This window comes from Ixodes scapularis, unplaced genomic scaffold, assembly GCF_016920785.2.
Source record: "Ixodes scapularis isolate PalLabHiFi unplaced genomic scaffold, ASM1692078v2 PGA_scaffold6__148_contigs__length_123643588, whole genome shotgun sequence".
NCBI classification, from domain to species: domain Eukaryota; kingdom Metazoa; phylum Arthropoda; class Arachnida; order Ixodida; family Ixodidae; genus Ixodes; species Ixodes scapularis.
Genome location: NW_024609881.1, coordinates 25,106,653 through 25,123,620, shown reverse-complemented (window position 1 = coordinate 25,123,620; position 16,968 = coordinate 25,106,653). Strand labels below are relative to the sequence as shown.

Genomic DNA, 16,968 nt, shown 5'->3' with positions numbered 1-16,968 from the left:
CCCAAGTGACACAAATCGCATGTACCAATCTTTTCTTTCTTTGCTTTGTGTTGCGTTTGTTTTGTATTACCGTATGGTCCTATGGACCGTGAAGGTCACGAGCAGACGCACACAGCATTCAGGGCGGCGAAAAGTGTGGCATCGCGCGTCGCCAAGACGGGGCTTTGCATTGCGAGCGACCACAAAAATCTGTTCGGTCGTTCTTTGGTGGAAATTTCGCTTCACCGATAAGGCCCTCCTGAATTACATCCCGAATTTTGCAGTAACGTGAAATAATTAGTGACCCCCCAACGCTCACCAAACTGAGAAAGCGACGGGTTTTGTTTCTCGATCACCTTCGCGGCAATGACGACCCCGTCGAAGAGGACCCAAGTGTGTGGCCTCTGCGACTCTGTGCACTACAAGGCAGATGACAAGAGCGTGTCGAAGGAAGTGTAGAGCCAGACTCCTCCAGTGACAGCTCATACGTGGGCTTCTATAGGGTGTCCCAAGTCACCAGGCTCGATCTAAAATGGACCGTAAAAATTGACGCCTGCATGTAGCAATCTAAACTTTTTATCAAAGGAGTATTTCACAGGTCGTTTTTTTTTAGTAAAATTACCAAGTGTAGCTCTTTTTCTGTAAAAAATAGGGCCAAGAAACTTGCCAGGGTCTACGGCGGGCGGCGACGCAGACGACCAAGTCCAGTAGCGGGCTGTGTTTGGCGTTCGTATTGATAGATGATGTCGGGAGCAGCATCCGAAGGTGCAGCCGACCAGCAAAAGAAAGCAGACGACACGTAGACGAAATCGATTAACAGCTTATGTAGATGCGTTTATTTTACTTTAAGTTTGCTTTTTTAAAGGTACATTTCAGAAAGATTATGTTCATTTTAATAAACCACGGTGGTCGCGAGCTGTCATGAATAAGGAGGTAGCGCCATCTATCAATACAAATGCCAAACACACCTCGCTACCGGACTTGGTCGTCTGCGTCGCCGCCCGCCGTAGACCCTGGCAAGTTTCTTGGCCCTATTTTTTACAGAGAGCTATGCTTTGTAATTTTGCAATAAAAACCGACCTGCATAATACACCTTTAATGAAAAGTTTAGATTGCTACGTGCAGGCGTCGATTTTTACGCTTCATTTTAGATCGAGCCTGGTGACTTGGGTCACCCTATATTTCGGTACCCTACCCAGGAGTCACACTTGCGGAGGGCCTCACTTGGAACTATCATATCAAAAACATTGTGTCCAGTGAGTGTAAAGCACTAGGAAATATCAAACGCAACCTTTTTCGTTCATCAAAGGCTAAAACTGACCGCATATAAAACATTCGTCAGGTCAAGACTAAAATACGCCAACATCATCTGGGTGTCCTCATCAAGCAGATCTTATTAACAAGCGTGAATCAATAGAAAATAATGCATCACGTTACACTGCTCATGAGCTATTGTCACGGGTGGTGACCAAAAGAAAACAGGAAATAAACAAGAAGAAATAAACGTTTAATGTGGCGAACTTGTGCCAAAAATAAAAGAGTACAAAAGATAATAATAGAGCGTCGCGGGCGTCGAAGCCGGCGTGGCAGCAGAGTCGAACGCTGGGGCGAGACTGACTCGACAAGGTCGCGGGCGGCCTCTTATCTAGAGTGCGCCGCTATCTCGAAGATTCGGCGAAAGCGGTTCGAGCGTCGCGTGATCGGGGCGAGAATGAACACGCACTTTCTAGAAAACAAAAGCAGGGATAAATGATAGAAGTTACGTGCGGTACATGAATAAACGGGAACTTTCTGGAGGACCGTGACCGAGCGTTGCTTTCTCAGCCTTGCGCGCGGCATTACTCCCCCCTTTAAAAGTGCATCGCCCCGATGCAGTGTAAAACAAATCAAAATAAAAAAGAACGATAAACTAAAGAGTCTTTTGGAGCACAAAAGGTCCACAGTCCTATCGAGCGTAGTACGGCTTCAGGCGCACGACGTGGACGACCTCAGGTCGTGGTGGGCGGCGTGACGATGTTCGTGTTCCGTCGGGCATGACCTCGTAGTTCAGTTCGCCGAGGCGACGAAGTACCTTGTATGGTCCAAAGTACCGTTTCAGCAGTTTCTCACTGAGGCCGCGGCGACGGATGGGCGTCCATACCCACACCCTATCTCCGGGCTGGAAGTGGACGTCCCTGCGACGAAGGTTGTAGCGGCCGGCGTCGACGCGTTGCTGGTCTTGAATCAGGAGTCGGGCGAGCTGGCGAACTTCTTCGGCGCGTTGAGCAACCGCCTGGGCGTCGTCGCTCTCGTTGTCAGATGGCTCATGGGGCAGCATGGCGTCCAGCATGGTCGTTACCTTCCGACCATGTACCAGCTGGAAAGGGGTGAATCCAGTGGTCTCTTGAACCGCCGTATTGTAGGCGAACGTGACGTAGGGCAGCACCTCGTCCCACGTCTTGTGCTCTACGTCGACGTACATAGAGATCATATCGGCGATTGTCTTGTTGAGTCGCTCCGTCAGCCCGTTGGTCTGCGGGTGGTACGCTGTGGTGCGGCGATGGCTGGTGTGGCTGAGACGAAGGACTTCTTGCGTCAGCTGGGCCATGAATGATGATCCACGGTCTGAGATCAGGACTTCGGGAGCGCCGTGCCGGAGGACGATGGATTCAATGAAAAACTTGGCAACTTCCACAGCAGTTCCGGAAGGAAGGGCTTTCGTTTCGGCATACCGCGTGAGATAATCTGTGGCGACGATGATCCAGCGATTTCCCGACGTCGACGGCGGAAAAGGGCCAAGTAGATCCATTCCGATCTGCTGGAAGGGTGCTGTTGGCGGAGGAATTGACTGCAAGAGTCCGGCCGGCCTCGTCGGAGGTTTCTTTCGTCGCTGGCATTCATGACATGATCGCGTGTACAGGTGGACGGTTTTGGGGAGCTTGGGCCAGTAATACTTTTCACGAATACGTGCCAGGGTCCGGCTGTAACCAAGGTGTCCGGACGTCGGGTCGTCGTGGCAGGCTTGAAAGATCTCCTCCCGAAGGTCGGTCGGGATTACCAGCAGCCATGGCGAGTTGTTGTTCCCGAAGTTCTCTTTGTAGAGTACACCTTGTCTAATGGCGAAGGTCGGCAGCGCTCGTGAAAAAACACGTGGCATCGCACTCCCGCGCCCTTCCAGGTGCTCTATTAGTGCGCGCAGCTCAGGATCGTCTCGTTGACGCCGGGCCATGTCGTCGATGTTCACTGCGCCCAGAAAACACTCGTCGTCATCGTCGTCGCTGCTGCCGGAAGGTGTTGCGACGGGAGCTCTGGACAGGCAGTCGGCGTCGCTGTGCTTGCGGCCTGACTTGTAGACGACGGTCATGTTGAACTCTTGTAGTCGGAGACTCCACCGCGCGAGGCGTCCTGACGGGTCCTTGAGGTTCGCAAGCCAGCAGAGCGAGTGGTGGTCCGTGACTACCCGGAACGGGCTCCCGTATAAGTACGGACGAAACTTCGTGATTGCCCAGACGACCGCAAGGCATTCTTTCTCAGTCGTGGAGTAATTTCTCTCCGCCTTGGTCAATGTCCGACTTGCGTAGGCGATGACTCGCTCGGTGCCTTCTTGTACTTGAACCAAAACCGCGCCAAGCCCTGCGTTACTTGCGTCCGTGTGAATCTCGGTTTCCGCATCCTGGTCGAAATGTCCAAGAACAGGAGGAGTCTGTAGTCGTCGCTTCAGCTCGTCAAATGCCTGCTGCTGTTCATCGGCCCATTCGAACTTCTCGGAGTCCTTCGTGAGGTGTGTGAGCGGTGCGGAAATTCTTGCGAAATCTCGAACGAAGCGCCGATAGTAGGCACATAGCCCAAGGAACCTTCGGACGGCCTTCTTGTCTCTTGGCGCTGGAAATGCTGCGACGGCACGAGTCTTCTCGGGGTCTGGGCGGACACCTTCGTTACTAACCACGTGGCCGAGGAACTTCAGTTCGTCATAAGCGAACCGACACTTTGACGGCTTCAGGGTGAGTCCGGCGGTCCGTATGGCTTGGAGAACTGCTCGGAGTCGTCGCAAGTGCTCGTCGAAGTCGCTGGAAAACACGACGACGTCGTCGAGGTAGACGAGACAGCTCTGCCACTTTAGTCCTGCCAGTACGGTGTCCATGACACGTTGGAAAGTTGCTGGCGCCGTGCACAGTCCGAAGGGCATCACTTTGAACTCGTACAGTCCATCCGGCGTGACGAAGGCTGTCTTTTCTCGGTCCCTTTCGTCGACTTCGATCTGCCAGTAGCCGCTCTTCAGGTCCATCGATGAGAAATATCGAGAGTGGCGCAGCCGGTCTAGAGTGTCGTCGATGCGGGGGAGTGGGTAGACGTCTTTCTTCGTCACCGTGTTCAGCTGCCGGTAGTCTACACAGAACCTAAGCGTCCCGTCTTTCTTCTTAACCAGTACGACTGGAGAGGCCCAAGGACTGCTTGAAGGTTGAATTATGTCGTCGTTCAGCATTTCTTGAACTTGCTCCTGGATCGCCTGCCTTTCTTTAACGGAGACTCTGTATGGCGATCGATGCACCGGGCGCGCGTCGTCCTCGGTAACGATGCGGTGCTTCGCAACGGTGGTTTGGCGCACCTTCGACGACGTGGCAAAGCAGTCGCGGTATTCGGCGAGAAGGTTAATCAACTGTCGTCGTTTCGGGCCCGGGAGTTTAGGGTCAATGTCGAGCTGCGCTGGCGACGCACTGTCTTGCTGAGGTGGCGAGAATTCGTCAGTAATGGCGGCGACAGCGGCGGAGTTTTGGAGTTCCTCGACCTGGCCCACGGCTGCACCTTTTGTGAGGTGTTGCGCTTCATTTCGGAAGTTCGTGACGAGGACCACAGTGCGGCCATCCTGAAGTTCAGCAACTCCTCTTGCGACGCCTATTCCTCTTCCCAGAAGCAACTGGAGGCTTCCTTCGAGCAGAACTTTGCCGCAGAAATCTTCGGTGATCCCGACGGGTACGAAAACACTCGACCGCGGCGGTAAGTTCACGTGGCTGGCGAGGACTCGGACCGCAGATGACGTCGCTTTGGGTTCCTCCGGTGGTGAAACAGGCTTTCGCAGCGTCAACCGGTTTGCTCCGAGGTCGATGACGGCGCCATACTCGCAGAGGAAGTCCATTCCGAGGATAACGTCCCTCGAACAGTCTTGCAGAACGACGAACTTTACAGGGCACGTCTCACCGTGGATCTCGACGCGAGCGGTGCATCGCCCGACTGGTGTGATGAGGTGCCCACCGGCGGTTCGTATTTGAGGTCCATCCCACGGCGTCATGACTTTTCGAAGGCGGCGGGAGAGCCTCCCACTCAAAACTGAGTAGTCTGCTCCGGTGTCCACGAGTGCCGATGCGTCGTGGCCGTCGATGATGACGTTTAGGTTGTTGGACACCGTTTCAGGAGCGTCGTTTCGGTCTCCGGTAGCGTTCGAGTGGGGGCCCTCCGACGTTCGTGGAGGATCTTGGCGTCGGTCGTCTTCGGCAACTCCACCTCCAGGGGTTGCCGCGCCTAGTTTCCCCGGCGTGGAGCGAGGGGTGACAGGCTTTCACGTCGGGGTCGGTGCATCGGCGAAGCTGGACGTCGTGGTGACGGCGACCGGAACTCTCGGCGTGACGCAGGCTCGGGGGACTGGGGTCGTCGCAGGTACTCGTCGATCTCCCGAGGGCGTTCACCATACCGGGGGCGCGGGTCGCTTGGATGGAATCCGCGCAGCCCGAGTCGTCGGTATGGGCATCGGCGGTACACATGGTCAGCTTCCCCGCAGTGGTAACACAGCGGGCGTCGGTCGGCCGTCCTCCAGACGTCTGTCTTCCTCGGCGCAGGTCGCTCTGGGGGAACGTGCGCCTGATCTTCCGGCCGTCGGGGGTACTGCGGCGTTGGGGCGTCTCTTCGGGGTGGCGCCGTGGCTTGGCGGGAAGCTTGCGGCGGTCGTCGGGCCATGGCGGCGTAGCTCAACGTCGGTTCCTCCGGTGCCACCCTGGTGACGGGAACCTCTGGTTGGAGCGCGCGATGCACTTCTTCTCGGACAGCCTCGGCGATGGAAATGGTTGGCGGACGGCTGGTGGTTGGCAGCAACCTTCGCAGTTCCTCCCGGACAACCTCCCGGATAATTTCGCGGATGTCCGTACCAGGCACGTTTTCACCGCTAAGCAGCGCGGTTGCAGTGACGCTTGGCTGCCGCTGGTAGTGGGAAGCGCGCGCTTGGAGGGCGCGCTCGATGTTTGTCGCCTCGCTGACGAAGGCGTCAACGGTTGCCGGCGGGTTGCGGACGAGGCCTCCGAAGATGTCGTCCTTCACGCCCCGCATCAAAATGCGCAGCTTCTTTCCCTCGGTGGCCTGAGGATCGGCGCGGGAGCTCAGGCGGAGCACGTCTTCCACAAAGCTCGTGACGCTTTCATTGGGGCCCTGGGTCCTGGTTCGCAGTAGGTCCTCGGCTCTCTCTCGGCGGTGGTGGTTGACGAACGTAGCCTTCAGGTCGGTCTTGAAGATGTCCCACGACGTCAAAGAGGACTCATGGTTCTCGTACCAGTGCTTGGCGGTTCCCTCAAGCGAGAAGTAAACGTTGTGCAGGCGTTGCTCGTCGGTCCAGCCATTGTGGCGGGCAACGCGTTCATACTGGTCAATCCAGTCTTCGACGTCTTCGTAGAGTTCACCGTGGAAGGGGGCAGCCGTCCGCGGTGCGACGGGCATGTAGACGACGGGAGAAGCGGCGGGGGCTTGCGACTGGTTGGCCATCGTCGTCTTCTGCGGCTTGGGCTTGTCCAGGAGCAAACCGTACTCAGGATCCTCTCCCTTGGTGCGGCGGCTGGTCCGAATTTCAGGTTCTGCGGTGAGTGGTCTTCTCACCGAGCCGGGAATCGGACTTGCACTGCGGTCCCTTGGAGGAGAACGCTGCACGGGCATGCGGTACCCAGCACCTCCACCAAAATGTCACGGGTGGTGACCAAAAGAAAACAGGAAATAAACAAGAAGAAATAAACGTTTAATGTGGCGAACTTGTGCCAAAAATAAAAGAGTACAAAAGATAATAATAGAGCGTCGCGGGCGTCGAAGCCGGCGTGGCAGCAGAGTCGAACGCTGGGGCGAGACTGACTCGACAAGGTCGCGGGCGGCCTCTTATCTAGAGTGCGCCGCTATCTCGAAGATTCGGCGAAAGCGGTTCGAGCGTCGCGTGATCGGGGCGAGAATGAACACGCACTTTCTAGAAAACAAAAGCAGGGATAAATGATAGAAGTTACGTGCGGTACATGAATAAACGGGAACTTTCTGGAGGACCGTGACCGAGCGTTGCTTTCTCAGCCTTGCGCGCGGCACTATTAACCGATAGATCCAAAATTACCCGTTTTCTTACATGGCCGAGTTTCGCAGCCTACATCTTGAGCGCGCGTTTGAGACGCTTTCTTAAGCAGGGGATTGTACGCCAGGGCGTGTGTACAGTGTTATTTTCTTCGAGTTTTGCTTATGTTTTATTGCTATATTTCCCCCCTCACGTAAAGTGCTCTCGTGAGCATCTTTGAGGCAAGAAAACTGAACTGAACTCCTATGCCGGCTGTCGGGAAAATATCCCCTTCCAAACAGGAGCGCGAAAGAACGATAGAGCAAGCTCCGCGACCCCTCAAAATACCTGAACGCCGTCCGGCAACCCGACCCTCCGCCCCCTCCCTCCCTTTAGAGCACTATCAAAGCTATCAGCAGCTCGGCTTTCTTAGGCCCTCGCAACCCCCTCTTTGCGCACCTCTGCCATAGACAATTCTGAAAATATCTAGCACCTCCCATCAAATATATATCTCTCCCTTTAATGCATTCATACATAGGAGGAGCTGTTCATGCTTGTTTTAAACATTTTGCAATTGCAGAACACACAAAAAAAAAAAAAAAAGCAGGACGACAATAAAACGGAGTATGTATTGACTTTGTAATATGTTCACTCCGTTTTCGTTCTGTTCTGAACTTGCGGTGGTAAGAGAAGAGGGATTAAGCCACTTTCAGGACATATGCAGTGTTGAACTCAACCCAAGTGACCATCCGAATGGCCCCTGAATTTCTCGCTCCACGTGGTACAAGGTGGAATTAATGGGAGGCCTTGTGGGAATGTGCGGGAAGGTCTATTGTCTAAAAACACACTAGTTACCTCAGCTTCAGTTTTACTCCATCTGTATTGTAGCACACAATGTCAAATAATTCATTCTATTACTTTGAACAGTCGGAGTCCTCATCATCACCTTGTGTGCAGTCGGTGACGCCAGCACGCCACCCGAGGTGCGACGGCCGGCGTGCAAACGAAAAAAGAATGCCCCAACCCAGCCCATTAGGAAGCAAGTCTTCGAGAAGGCGCTGAAAGTGTTATCCAGCAGTGCACAAGGTGATGGTGACCAATCGTTCGGTGATGCAGTTGTGGCGGGTGATTATCATTTGAGCCCGTTCTCGTTTCGACCTTCTCACTTGGCCCTTCTCAAAACAACCATTCTCAAAAAGATCTTCTCGTTTTGATCCGTCGTACTTAGCCCTTTCCCGTTTCGTCTTTCGCATTCCAACCCTTCTCATTTGGGCCCGTTCTCGTTTCGCCCATTTCACGTGGCCCTTTTCAAAACAGCCATTCTCAAAAATATCTCGCTTTGACCCGTCGCACTTGACTCTTTCTATACCAAAATCGTTTTTTGGGGTAATATTAATACATTAATATACTTTGTGTGCCCGCGTGCATGTGCACGCGTGTTATCTGGTCGGTCTTTCCAAAATATAGACATGTTTCCCTCATTGCAGCAGAGACTGCCGCCATCTAGGCGATCTGCATATTCACGCATATGCAGAATTCTGCTCTTTCCTCGGCATCCAACCTGGAGGGCTTACATTCCGTAGGGCAGCAGAGAAGGACGCCTCAAGAAGAAGGCATCAAGAGCTCTTCAGGCAAAAGGGCAGAAGCAAAAAAAGTGCTGTGTCAAGAAGGACACGAAAAACTACAACCCTGGCGCCTTCTAGGGAGAGAGACGCGACTTGAAATTTTAGACTATGTTCTCGGATCTGCATTTTTTGCTTTATGATCTGCTCGTGGAGCTGATATTTTGGCAACCTCTGCGACTATTTTGTTTGCTTTATTATATTCATTGGACTACACTATAACTAAAGTCACTGAATGTTCCCAAAGCACCGAAACTTCCAAGCTTCGTTTTAGAACCGTGTCGGGGCGCAGCATCGGCAGCATCAAATCTCCAAAATGGCGCTGCCCTGTGCGGTCGAAGCGAGGGGCGTACAGTGTGAAGTTCGTTCTCGGCGAGCTCTTCAATCTACTTTCCTAGTCTGTGGCGAGGCTGGTTTGTTTTTATTAAAGTTGCTTCCTTCGTTACGAACCGTGCACGACTTGCTCCTCGCTATCTTGTCCCTCGTCTCGAAACACATCAAAGTCGTTTGTTCGGCTAGGTGTCTGAGGCCTAGAGTTTGCAAAGCAGCATCAGCGCAAACGGAGCGAGTAAATGAGCCGGCAATCTTTTTCGGTGAACCAAATTAACAACTACTTGATATATATAAAAAAAAACTAGAGAAAATCAACGCCACTTTTCGCTCGGTCATCGATAGCCAGAACTCCCACCTGTGCGTACCTGCCGTAGTCGTGGTATGGTGGCTAGATATAGTCGTGGTAATGCGGAAACGTTTTATCTACGTCTTTCGTTGTTTTGGGCTAGTCTTCAAAATGGCTGACTGATAACTTCCACTACAGGCTAAACCAGCCAGTCAGAGCTGGATTCTGTGAAATTGACTATGGGAACGTTCAGTAACTCTTATTTCTTACTTTCTTATTGCTTCAGATTGCACATTTTCGAATTTATAATGTGGTTCTCCAAGTGTATACAATTTGTGTCCAACCATACCAGATGATAAATTAACTAAAAATAATTGTGAAAAAATTAAAAAAAAAAAAAAAAACAGAATGTCACGTGTAGCATACATTTGGGAACACTGTCCAACTTCAATTAGTCTTTCATCATATTTTCTAAACCTGACGGGTTCTCTTGGAGGTTTGAAGCAGAAAGAAATTTCAACTAAGAAAGGAACTGTGACACGACAGTGATATTGTCACCGATGAAGGCGACGAGACGAATAATTCACTAAAAAAGAAATGTTTAATTGACAAACTTGTGCCAAACAATATCAAAAACGAGCGTGGAGACAGCAGAAAAGCAGGCCACGATTTGAAAGTAACAGCAGGTGAGAGCGAGACTGACTTAACAATGTCAGGCATAGCTCCTTATCTAGAGTGAGTCAGCATCTCGAACATTCGGCCCAGAAGGTTTGAGCGTCGAGCATTCGGGTGAGGATGAACAGGCCCTTTCGAGAGCAAGTAGGACGAAATGAAAAAAGTTAAGTCCCCAGCAACAAATAAACACGAATCTTCTAGAAGTCCATAACCAAGTGTTGCTGGCTCGGCCCTGCATGCGGCAATGTTCAGCTTGTATCACTACAAAGGCATTACAAACTTGCCAATTTTCATCAGAAGCCTACTAACCTTGAAGTTTTTGTCTATCCTGATGTGCTCCCATTGAAGATAAGTCAATTGTTTCGACAGCTGCAACTTTTTCTGCTATGCCCAAGGATGTTTTTTGCAAAGATTTTGGATGACCTCAGAGAAGAGTTTATTGCCGAAAGTCTGAAAATACTTGTTCCAGCGTCGACAAGTGTCGGCAGCAGCCCTAATGAGTACCGTTCAATGGCTGCTTTAAAAAAAAAGTAAAATTTGGGAGTTTTACGTGCCAAACCAACGATGGGCATCTGGCACTCCCCAGCAGAGGACTGAGGATTAATTTCGACCACCTGGGGATCTTTTGACGAGCAACCAAAAGTTTGGTTACACGGTGCCGCCTCCGCAATAAGCCTCCGTCATACTGAGGGCACCTCGGCCAGGATTCGAACCCGCCATATGGGGATCCGAAGGCCGGCACTCTCGCCCTAGAGCCGCCGAGGCGCCGCTTTAAAGCTTGTCACGTTGAGAGCCTCACGGATTGCCTCGCTGGTAAGGACTTCCTGCATTACTTCGACCACTTTCCCGGAAAGGGGCAATATGACTTGCGCAGTAGTAGCGTATACCTTGAACAGGGTTGCCATTTTTCTTCAAAGAAGAAAACCGGTCATTTCAAAGAGGGAGGGGGGCATAAGTATGTGAAATTGAACTGGTAAAAAGAAAGACAAAGTGTTGGCAGTTTTAATATACGTATACACAGATTCAATTTATTTTGACACAGGCTTCCCAAAGTAAAATAAACATAGATCAATTAATACATCATATCACGTGTAAGTACACAAAGACACAAGACTGGACACAATAACATACATAGATGCATACCATGTAATCAAAAGTGAAGTGCCACAAATAAATCTCGCACCTCTACTCATCCTGTGCAGCAGGTGAAAAACCGAATATTGCAATTCGCATAAAAATGGCTGAAAATTAAACAATGCTTAAAGAAAAAATGGCTCCAAGACACTGAGCATGATGCTGAGTGTGCAGATTTCTAGTGTAAATCTACCGTAAAATCTCGAGAAATACCCCATCCAACATCAAGAGCAAATCGGCTGAAAATATGGAGTGGGCTAAATTTCAAAGTACAATCAAGAAAAGTTTTTAAAAATTGCTATTTTTAGGTCGTGTCCATTCGAAGCTTCTTATGGTGGCGAGGCGAAGAAGCAAAGATGACTGTACTTCCCAGTCGGCAATGTTCGCTTATATCCTGCCATAGCGAAGCAGCCGCATTTACGCCAAGGACGTCATTGATCCCAACACTACTATTACTTGGAGTGGGCTATCTTTCAGTGTTCAAAAAATATAGCAAATCAAGGTAAAAAATAGGGCTGTGCTATTTTTTGGGGATGGCGCATCTTTCCTGATTTCACGGCACCATTGAATAATAAATGCCCAAGATTTTTACGAAAATTATGTCTTCTTTGCGGCTGATCATAAACAATTCCAGGGACCACGACATTATATACAAAATTAGCTTAAAAATAGACTATACATATGCCTATATCTGATAATGTTGCTGGTCAAGAAGATTATTTATACCCCCCCCCCTCCCTTCCTTCCTCAATTCTACTCCCTTTCACCCCAAACGAAAAAATTGGCACTTGGATAGTTGAAAGAAATTGGCAAAGACCGGTTTAGACCGATATAGAATGGCAACCGACTTTTAACCCAAAAGGCTCGAGGTACACCTAAGCACATCTTATGAGTTGTGAACGCGAAAGCATGTACATCATTCTTCCTCCCTTATTTCGTTTGCAGCTTATTTGCGTCAACAGTATCGACAGACACGCAGCGCCATGGGGTGGCCAATCATTAAAACTGACGCGGTGCATTAGTTTTAACGACCGGCCCCCCATGGCGCTGCGTGTCCGGCGAATTGGAGCCTCATCGGCGTGCGGCAGCCAATGGGACCGAAGCCAAAAAGCCATCAGCTTTACTTCGCTTCTTTGAGATCGGGGAAACTAGGTGATGTGTCTAGGCTTTTCGCGTGGTTTCATAGCTGGGAGCTGGCTTTACTTGGAGAAAGGATTTAAGGTGCCGTTTTCGCGCTTCAAACTGACGACGTCGGCTCATTCCATGAGACAGTTAATACTTTTGCATTAAAAGCCAGGCATGTAGCAACCCTTACCTTGGCTTCTCATTTGCGTGGTTTGGTTGTGGTAGGTAGGACTGCCCATATGAGCATAGGCTTGGAAAAACAGCTTGCACTTATAAGGTTTTTCACCACTGTGTTTGATTACAGGCTCTCATCTGGATATTTCGAGCAAAGAACCTGGGGGCACAGCTTGCATTTATAAGGTTTATCACCATTGTGTGTTTGATTATGGCTTCTCAAGGAGGAACTCCGAGCAAAGGATCGAGGGCAAAGCTTGCACTTGAATGGAGTTTCACCAGTGTGTGTTCGATTGTGTTGGATCAGATTGCCTTTGTGAGCAAAAGCTTGGGGGCACAGTTTACACTTATAAGGCTTTTCACCGGCGTGTGTTCGATTATGCACGATGAGATAAGATTTTCGAGCAAAGACTTGAGGACACAACTTGCACTTATAAGGTTTATCACCACTGTGTATTCGGTTATGGAATCTCAGATGGGAATTTTGAGCAAAGGCTTGGAGGCACAGCTTGCACTTATAAGGTTTATCACCACTATGTATTCGATTATGTTCTCTCAAACAGGAACTCCGAGCAAAAGATTGGGGGCACAGCTTGCACTTATAAGGTTTATCACCATTGTGTGTTCGATTATGGTCTCTCAAGTAGGAACTCCGAGCAAAGGCTTGGGCGCAAAGCTCGCACTTAAATGGCTTTTCATCTGCATGTGTTCGATTGTGGTTGCTCAGACTGCCACGATGTGCAAATGCTTGGGGGCACAGCTTGCACTTAAAGATCCTATCACCTTTGTGCATTTGAGTGTTAGTATCGACTTTGGACCTAGAGCCAGGAAACATGAGAAGACGGGGGCACTTGATTTGTTCATCACCATGGGCAACCAGGTGGCTCACGATTCCCCGCTGGTCTCTGGTGAAGTATGTGCAGGAAGAGCATCCAAACCAGATGACCTTAGGGGCTTTTAGAGGGCAGCTGGTCTTCCCCATCAATGCAGCTTCAGCACCTAAAAGAAGATTTTGTGTATTTGTAGACACAAGGAAAGCCCAACCCTCATACCCAATTGGTTTATAAAGCCACTGTTGCAGTTCATCTTAAAGGGAAGCTGAAGCGGTTTTAAATACGAGAAAAAACACCCGAGCCTAGTTAATGAGACCTCAGCCATCACGAATATCGTATTCATTTGGTCATTTTCTGCGCGGATTAACCGGAACAGAGCCTTCAAAGTAGCGCCGAAGCCACGCCTCTCCAAAGCAGAGGGAAAGGGGAGAGAGGAGGAAGCCCGTCAGCCGCCGTCACAAAAGGACCGGGTGGGGGACCCCGCTGCGGCTGGCCGCGCTTTCCTCGTAGGCTGCTCTAGTGTTTTTTTGAGCCGTCGTTGTTCTGCCGCTGCATAGCGCTTGCTTTTATCCATTGACCCATGCTATTGACTCAATCGCCTTACGTGCTAATTGTTCTCTTGTTTGTTCACGCGTTCGCAGAATTCTTGTGGCACCAAACCAAATGACTCGTGCTGTTGCACGGTGTCGTACTCGTGTGTAGCCACCAGCTTTCATGAACAGCGCTCGTCGTAGGGTTTCTTCCCGCTTACCGTCTTTTCCACTTCGTCACCAAGATTTTAAAGGGGGTACGTGGGTTTGAGCAAGTACACCGTTTTTTGTTCGAAACGGGTTTCGGAAGGCGCATGTGAAAACTATGTATGTACATATGGGTTTGGATCTGAAGAAGGCTCGCTTGAACCCGACGTTCTGCCGACCATCTTTGAAGGTAAGAAGGCAATTCAGCGCATTAAAAGTTACAAGCAAAGAGGAAACGTTACTGGGTAGGAATTGTAGGTCGACTGTTCTAGAAAAAAGCTGTTACGTTATTAGAAGTGTGCAGTGTGCTAGAAAAGCCGCGATCATTTAGCCGAACAGCGGGTTTCTACTGTCTCTCTTGTGTTAACCGCCTTATTAGTGTGTTAGTGTTGGTTTCTTATATTGTTAAAGTGACCATATTTTCCGGACCGACTCCGGCCCGGGAAGACTGGGAAAAAAAAGAAAACAATCTTGGGTAGCCCAAGATTATTTTCTTCTGCTTTTAATCTGCTCGGCTACCCAGTCACTTGGGAGAGGAGGGCTTGCTCTAATAAGTAGTCATGCAATTCATGATGCGACTTTCACGGTGCAACTTGTTTTAACATAAACTTTTTTTTACAGTTGCTGACATTATTTGAGGTCCCATATATTTTAAACGTAAACATAAATTTGGTTAAATTTTCCTTCCAAAAGTTCATATTCTCTTCAGGAGAGCTTTGTGGAAATACAACGCATGTGACCTTCTGTTCTGAATTGAGTTCTTTTTTTACAAGTTATGCAGCGTTTTTCGTATAAAGTTTGTGTAATGCAACAATTCTTTGTGCCGTAGAAATGCGATCGGACGATGATAATGCCTGGTGGCGGTGTGATGCAGTAAACAAAGCTCGGTAGAAGCATGCGAATGTAGAGACCCAGGAAGCTTTCACGAATTCGACGTCAAATTAAGGGGTGCCGGGCACACATCTCCGCTTTTTCTAAAGCTATAATGGCGCCATAGTTTGTGGCGAACAAACTAAATGCAGCAGAGGGTACCGCCGACAAATGCGAGCCCACTTTCACTTGCGCTCAACCGCTCGGTTAAGGTGCTTTTGACAGCCTCCTCCTCCTCGCTCCTATCTGCCTCGTCCATCTCACGGCCAGTCATAGATTGTCGTCGGTAGACTGCCCCCGAAAATTTTGAGGGTAGAAAAAGAGAGATTTATCGAAAGAGAAAAAAAAGAAAGCTTGGCTTTACCGGCGCCTCACAAAGGTAAACAAACAAATGTCCTGTCTCGTGGTACTCGTGATGTGCAGTCTTCTCCACCGCCACAGACGTAGCAGCGTGTGTCTCTGTGCTTCCACTTGGGTTGAATAAACGGTGCAAAGTCTCTGTGCAATCGAATTATTGATTTTCTTCCTCCGCAGAAACGTACTGGTGCCTGCCCGAACTTCTGAATGCGATTGAATTGAACAAAGAGTTTAATTAGCCTAGATTCATTTAACGTGAGCTTTCTGTACATTGCCACTCGCATCGCTGAGTGAGCCCGTGGGTGGCAGAATGGTTGCCACACTCGGCTGTCGAGCGGAGGATATGGGTTCGATTCCAGGGAGTGGAATGATGTTCTTAGTCACAGTGTTCAGTCAACGATAGTCCACACAGAACCTCAGGGTTCCGTCCTTCTTGTTTACAAGGACAACTGGGGATGCCCACAAACTTCTTGAGGATTGAATGATGTTGTCGTCGAGCATTTCCCGGACTTGATCTTGAATCACCTTCCTTTCCTTTAAGGAGACTTGGTACGGTGATTGGTGGACAGGGAGTGTGTCGTCGTCGATAACAGTGTGATGTTTCGCCCTTGGCGTTTGGTGAACTTTTGACGGTGTGGCAAAACAGTCACTGTATTCAGAGATGAGATCAACCAGTTGCTGGCACTTAGGAGCTGGGGGTCGATGTCGAGCTGCGGCACCAACGTGCTTTTCTGCTGTGACGACGAGGTTTCCTCAGAGATTGCAATCACTACGGCTGGCGCCTGAAGCTCCTCAACGTGGCCCACAGTGGTACCCTTATTTAGGTGCTGCGGATCCTCTCGAAATTTTGTCACGAGAACAGTTGTACGTCCTTCTTGGAGAACAGTTACGCCTCGTGCGACGGCAATTCCTTTTTCAAGAAGCAGTTGGACGCTGCCTTCCAGAAGAGCTTCACCGAGCATGGCTGCGCCAATTATGACGGTTATGAAAACACTCGACTGCGGCAGCAGGTTTACATGGTCAGCAATAACTCGGATCACGGTTGACGTCGTGTTGGTCTCCACCAGTGGCAGAAGAGGCTTTTGCAGCGTCAACTGGTTTGCCCCGAGGTCAATGCCGGCGCCATATTCACAACGAAAGTCTATTCCGAGTGTTAAGTTCATCATGTTTTGTTATCACTTCCTTTTCTTCTCTGTGTTGTCCTATCTATCACGCTATCATCAATCTTCCTCTTCCTTGTTTTCTGTGATATAATGAGAATGTCTCGTGACATAAAACAGTCTTCCTGAGAGCTCCGACTGGACTGGTTGTTCTTGACACATGTCCCCACACCCGGGGACTCTACATTCATTTTGGTGACGAGGAGGTCCCTGGGCCTTACCGTTCCCCTGGGCAAGCAACGGCTCGTTCTCCGATTTCGTCGGTTGGGCCCCGACGAGTGATCCTGCTGGACAAGCCTTCTTTGTCCCAGCGACAATCAAGATGGCACCTAGATAGAACGGCCTCCATTCAGAGTCAACTCCACAATGGCGTCTGGTGGACGACTTCCTCCGGAGTTCTTGACAAAGCCGGGTCCTCC

General features: G+C 50.0%; 1 protein-coding gene across 1 annotated transcript in view; it reads right to left on the bottom strand.

Annotated features, from left to right (window-relative positions):
• Positions 1–12,477: 12,477 nt before the first annotated feature.
• LOC115309136 (zinc finger protein 239-like) overlaps positions 12,478–16,968 on the bottom strand; it is a 48,850-nt gene continuing 44,359 nt past the window's right edge. Inside the window, exon 4 of the mRNA XM_042294492.1 lies at positions 12,478–13,591. Coding sequence (XP_042150426.1) covers positions 12,717–13,574 — 858 coding nt within the window. The 5' untranslated portion in view covers positions 13,575–13,591 and the 3' untranslated portion in view covers positions 12,478–12,716. The remainder of the gene's footprint in view (positions 13,592–16,968) is intronic.